The 6741-nt window shown below is 35.6% G+C and overlaps 1 protein-coding gene across 1 annotated transcript in view; it reads left to right on the forward strand.

Moving 5' to 3' along the window:
- The first annotated feature begins 223 nt into the window (after nucleotides 1-223).
- Nucleotides 224-6741, forward strand: part of LOC107105053 — a 25830-nt gene continuing 19312 nt past the window's right edge. Inside the window, exons 1-4 of the mRNA XM_015405172.1 lie at nucleotides 224-387; nucleotides 4463-4735; nucleotides 4926-5216; nucleotides 5519-5841. Of these exons, the coding sequence (XP_015260658.1) occupies nucleotides 333-387; nucleotides 4463-4735; nucleotides 4926-5216; nucleotides 5519-5841 (942 nt within the window). The 5' untranslated portion in view covers nucleotides 224-332. The remainder of the gene's footprint in view (nucleotides 388-4462; nucleotides 4736-4925; nucleotides 5217-5518; nucleotides 5842-6741) is intronic.

Consider the following 6741-nt stretch of genomic DNA (forward strand, 5'->3'; position numbering starts at 1 on the left):
TTATTGTATTAAAAGCTTGGTTTTTCTAATCCAAACTTTAGATTAGTGACATAATCAAATGCAAAAAATTAAAAATATTTAAAAAAATGAAACTGTTCTCACACTGTTGAATTGTTTCTTTAGAAAAATAAATATCCATACACTGTTGCAAATGAAAAACTGCATTAATGCGAGTTGAATATGTCTTTAATGGGAATTGATTGACGGACCCTGAACGCATCGCGTGAGGCGGAAGTAGACCAGGCTTCCACATCGAGGCATCGCGGGCGAAAAAACCATAAACAGAAAAAATAACTCTCCTGCTGAAGATCCAAACCCGGTTCGGTGTCAGAATGGGTCCCCTAACATTTCTTGTCCTTTGTGGGACAATCTTCACCGTGAAAAGCGGTAATTTCTCTTGTATTTTTTACATTATGACGCTTTTTTTGAAAGTGAAAGTAAAAAATAACTGACGTGACGTCGTTAAAAATAATTCCTCTCAAGTAATGTTTTTTGTGCTATTTACCGAGTAACGCGGAATGTTTAATCATATTAGTCGAAGTCCAGTTGTTGTGTACCGATTAGGAGTAAAATAATCCGTTACTTGGAACTTGTACCGTGAACGCGGCCTGCTAATGAGCACCAGGTGTTCGGCCCGTCCTTTTATACTTTATGCTCAAACACGCCTTTCCTCCTTGACCAAAGATTAACAAGTTATTGCTGCAACTGTGACTAACTACTCAGATCAGCCATAACCTATAAATCAAATGTGCTTGATAAAAGAAACGACTAGCATTTCATCTAACGTTTCAAACAGCCGAGAATAACGGCTCCATTTTGAAGCTGAAAGCAGAGACAACAAAATAATTTACTGTTGTCTCAATAAACAAGCACAGTCAGAAGACTGTGCTTGTTTATTGAGACATACCCCCTGGCATATTTGTTTATTTGTATATTTTATACATTATTTTTGACTTTATGTGGAAAAAAAGAGATATAAAAATCACACATAGATAATAAATTAAAGTGGAATAATGGGAGCCTGTGAAAAGTTCATCCAAAATTCCTAAAGAAGTTGTTTTTCAGCCCCTGCCACAAAAAACACCTAATAGTATCTGATAAATGATCTATTATAATTATTTAAACTTGTAATAATTATTTAATTACCTCCAAACGACTTAAGTATTTCTCTTTTAAAAGAAAGAATTTTGACTTGGAACTCAAATGCATCAAGTTTGCATTCTTAGTTTTAAATTTTGCATAAAATATAGTGTAGTGGTGATTGTTTGCCATCCAATTAAAGTTCCAATTAAGCCACTACTAAGGCACTGGGGTCAAGTTTCTATATGCAGGCAAAAAGAAATGTCAATGTCTAGTCTTGATGATGGTTCTGGATGTTTGTTTTCTATTTTTGCCAACAATTAAAGAGTACAAACTTTTTTTTTGTCCTGCCTCTCATCACTTCCTGTCATACCTCAGAACAAAACTCTGCATATAATACAAAAATATACATTTAGGAAATAACACAATGGAAATGGATAAAGACATAAAGAATAAATATCTCCAACATATAGAAAAAAAAACCCTCAATATTATCCTGGAGATCGTGTTGATTTCTTTTATTTAACTTAAGGTGATTCCAAGTTGTTTTATCAAGCTGTCAGTAATAAGTCCCAGCTCTTTTTACAATATTCCTAATCCGTCCTCAATAGTGGTTAAAAAATCTTTTCTTACCCCCAATTATTGCTTTTCTCTTGGTTTATTAGCATTTCTGTGGGGATGGTGCTTTCTCTGCTAACATCTTCAACCTGCAAATGGTTGAATGTAATAAGCTTCCTTATTATGTCAACAGCAATGCAAAAACAAATATAGTTCTTCAAGTTTTTAGGCCCAAGAAATGGATCATTGTAACGTTTTGCCTTGTCTTTTACTAACTGACATTTTTGCTATTTTAACCTTTTAAGATTTTATTCAATTTGGCTTTAAGATTAAAGTGTTAAAAGAACATTTCCATTTACAATTGATGAGTTGATTAAGGTTGCAACTAGCAATTATTTTAAAAATGGAATCAATTAATAATTGGATAGCAAAAGTTTCTTTAAAGAAGGTTTTTCACTAAATTAAACAGGTGATACTCAAACGATTCCACTTGAGAAGTTCTGGATAGAGCATAGTGACAGACGCATGTTTTTCTATCTTAAATGCAAAATTTCGTATATATTTTTTTACAATCTTGATATAAATACTGCTCTAAGTTGGTCGCCCTGTCAGCTAAAGCCATGTTTAGAGTCTCTATACTCCAGTTAACGATAAATCGATTACTAAACTAGTTGACGAATGTTTCAATAATCGATTAAGCCCTAGAGTTTATAAACTCTTGGTAATATATAACCTTTCAAAAAGTTATTGCCTTAAAATTCAAAGTGGTTATTTGTAATTAACATTAAACAGATAAATATACTTTTAAGGGGACATGTTATCTAATTTATCAAAACATCCTTATAGGTTAAGACAGTCAATACTCTGAATAACACGACAGTGAGGGGTTAATTTATAAAAACATGTTCTAGAACGTAGCAAGAAACCAGGTAAGCTAGACAGACAACATTGCATAGATATTTTGGACATTAGGTGTGCCGTCATGACCGTGAAACTTCCTTACAAGAACTACAGAAAGAGAAAAACCAAAATGTCTTATCGTCATGTTTTATATTATAATAAACATAACTATTCCATACGTAGAAAGTTTGTTGTATAATCTTTCTGAATCATTTTTGTCCATATATCATCCACATACTTGTAGTTTACAGCAAACATGTACATAGCCTGTGAACAAATAGTTGGAGTCTTAATGGTCTGAGCAGACATGCACCATTTTTCAATTAGCAAAACATAATAATCTTAAGTAAATGTGATTTAGTTTTACAGTATACTCAAAGTTTTAAGGTAATTATGTTTAATATGACTTGAATAGCTACGGGTTCTATTCCCGGCGCGGCTCTTTCAGCATGGAGTTTGCATGTTCTCCCTGAGCATTTGTGGGTTCTCTCCGGATACTCCAGCTTCCTCCCACAGTCAAAAAACATGACTGTTAGGTTAATTGGCTTCTCTAAATTTATGTGAGTATGAATGGTTGTTTGTCCTCTTTGTCTCTGTGATGCCCTGCGATGTACTGAAGACCTGTCCAGGTGCCCGCCTCTCATCCGTAGACAGCTTGAGATAGGTACCAGCACTCCTCGTGACCCTGCTTCAGATAAGCATATCAGAAAATGGATGGATGATCTACTTACTTTTAATCAAAGTATCAGTTATACCTGCGGTTTTTGTGTTATGTAACATATTTCTCATTTTATATTTTTTTTATTACCATTTTTATACATAGATTAGTGGCTACCTTCAAGTAAATGTTGACTAATGTTGTACCCGCTCTTAATAGAACAATCCAAGCTAATATTTATGCTGCTGATAAGGCTAACAGGTGTTAGCTGGCTTTTTAACTGCCATGCTTCGCTACAAATGCTAACTGCAGTTTTAAAATGGTGTCATACACATTTGTTGGCGTTTAAAGGCATAATGCTTAGCACTCCTAGTTTTTATGCCATGACTGACTTCATTCCCAAACAACCGTGTTTGTTTACCATGGGAGAGGGAATTATAGGAGGATTTTTGTAATGTAACCAACCAGCAGTTTAGGAACACATTGGGGAAGGACAACCTCTACAACCCTCCAAAAAAGTAAAAAAAACAATCGACTGGCCTTCGTTTCTAAGTTTGAAGATGTTTCGCTTCCCATCCAGGAAGCTTTTTCAATTCAAAATGTCAGATCAATCGTTGAGTTCAGGCTTTATAGAGTGGATCAAAACAAAGCCTTGTTAGAAAGCATGCAAATTATGCAAATTATACCGAATGAATGGTTCCCCACCATTGGAATGGGAAGTCGTTTGGTTCTTTGTTGGCCTGCAATACCCCATACCTGTCTATGTTTGCTGTTTTTATTTTATTTTTTTGCTTTTCTGGGATGACGGAGACTCTTCACCAGCATATAACCTACAACCTTCAACCTCTCTGTATCATACAGACCAATAAACATCCAGTTATTCTTTGATTTTATTTAAGGCTTCACTAAAAAGGATTTTACCCTGCAGTGTTGATGGATATAAAAGTTTGCTGTCTTTTATATCAATAGCTGTCCAATGTAGAGTTCTTTGACCAAGATAAAAGCTGGTCAAAGAAAAAGCTATATAAGCGGAGAAAAAGTTGTATAAACCAAAATTCGCTTTGTATACACTCAGTATAAAAAATGACAATAAAGTTTGCCTAAGTCTAAGATACCTAAATGTTGAGGAGGTGCTCTATGAAAGATTATGTCGAAGCTTAGAGAAATGGCAAGAGTTCTTTCGACCAAAGATTTTAAGCCTAAATGTTATCATATCTTATTCAAAAATAATTTCCCACCCTTATTTTTCTGTCTCATATCTTCCAGAATTGCACTCCCTCACTTACATCTACACGGCCTTCTCCAAACCTGTCGCTCTCCCGGGGCTGCATGAGTTCACCGCTATGGGTTTGCTGGATAACCGAATGATTGATTACTATGACAGCGAACACCAAAAGAAGGTTCCCAAACAGCCATGGATGGAAGAACACCTTGAAAAAGAGTACTGGGACAAAGGCACCCAGTCCAGAAAGAGCAAGGAGCAATGGTTCAAGGTCAACATCGACATTTTGATGAAACGAATGAGACAGAATGACACCGGTAAGATCTGAGGAGTTTAAAGTATTTATAATCAATGATAAAAATCATAAAACTTATTGTAAATAAATGACTTATCCAAACACTATTACTCTTACTAGAATTTTTTTTTAGTTAATTTCCTTACTCTAATTTTGAGTGAAAATGCCCTTCTTCCATATTATTTAGATTTTCATGTGTTGTTTTCCAACAGATACCCATATTCTTCAGTGGATGCACGGCTGTGTGGGTGAAACTCAGCCCGACGGCTCTCTGAAGTTTGTCAACGGGATGGACATGTACAATTATGATGGAAAGGACTTTCTGTCCTTCGATGATGACAAACAGGTTTGGGTTGCTCCAATTACAGCAGCATTGGAAACCAAGAGGAAGTGGGATGATGTCCAGGTCCTGAAGGAATACACCAAGGGCTACTTGGAGAAGGAGTGTATGGAGTGGATGAGCAAGTTCAGAGACTATGGGAAAGAACAGCTTGAAAACGCCAGTATGTATATTATAAAACATGCATTTATATACGTATGATTGTCCTCTTCAACATACCTTTAAAAATGTCAAAGATAGAGGGATCTTTGGTATTAAATTAAAACATATGTCTAGATATCATAGTTTACATTTAAAGTAAACAGGTGTGAAAGATAGGGTAAGGATTAATCAAAGAAATATAATTGTTTCCTTAATAGATGACTAACTTTAAAATATAGGTCAACATATAAAATGGAGAAAAGTTAAATTGTATGATGGTTGATTTGCCTCCCTGCTGATCCATATTTTATTGTCTGTTTTAAGCAAAACCCACAGTGCACATGTTCACACGAAAGGCCAAAACTGAATCAAACATCATCTTGACCTGTCTGGCCACCGGCTTCTACCCTAAAGACATCATTATGAATATCAGAAGAAATGGGCGTGTCCTGAACAAGGATGACGGGCTGCAGACATCCGGGGTTCTTCCAAACGATGACGACACCTTTCAGCAAAAACTCCATGTAGAGATTCTGAAGTCTGATGTTTCCACCTACACCTGTGAGGTCAACCATCCTGCTTCTCACTGGGATGTTGAAGAGAAATGGGGTAAGATACCTTTTAGATGCACTTCTAGACCTGATTTTGTATTTAAATGGTAAATGGCCTGTACTTATATAGCGTTTTTTCAAGTCAGGAGACTTGACCAAAGCGCTTTACACTACATTCAGTCATTCACACGAGGCTGGCATACACTGGCGCCACCGGGCCCTCTGACCACCATCAGTAGACAATGCAGGTGAAGTGTCTTGCCCAAGAACACAACGACACTGAAAGTCAGAGCCGGGGCTTGAACCGTCAATCCTTTTCCATTTCAGGGCAAACCCCTACATCCGACACCACTGTTAAAATCAATGCTGTTGTTGGGTTGACCAAGATCAGTTCTCCAAATTCAACATCCAGTATACTAAATGTCTTCCCATTGTTCTGATAGCCTCTAGTTGGCAAAAAAATGTCCTTATACATATCACAAAAAAAAAAAAAAACATTAGTAGATTAACACTAAGGATAAGGCTTGTTTAACATACTTGCCATGAATTTTATTAAACACATTGCTGAGGGTCTGAAATATTTTGCTTCACATAAACAGAGGTTTCTCTTTACGCTAATAATGTTGATTAATAACAAAACTAGGAAAAAATCACTGACATTTTAAGCGTGACAGAAAATGGAGGGATGGATAGAGCTGCACCATAGAAAACACATATCAGTCACTATAGGACTGTATGTAGTCTTCATATTTCAAGTAATTGCTCAAACTGAATTAATAGAACAGAATAGAATTCAACTTTATTGTCATCACACTGTCACAAGTTTAAAGCAACAAAATTTTGCATCTATCCAGAAGTGCTATAAAGTATATATTTATTTACATGCACACAGAGACTATGTATGAATTGTACTATATTCGGTATATATAATCTGAGAGTAATTGTAAGAGGCTATAAAATAAATATGAAAACTATATACAGATTATACAGCAAAGT

The sequence above is a fragment of the Cyprinodon variegatus genome, unplaced genomic scaffold (genome assembly GCF_000732505.1).
Source record: "Cyprinodon variegatus isolate N-32 unplaced genomic scaffold, C_variegatus-1.0 Scaffold2031, whole genome shotgun sequence".
NCBI lineage: Eukaryota > Metazoa > Chordata > Actinopteri > Cyprinodontiformes > Cyprinodontidae > Cyprinodon > Cyprinodon variegatus.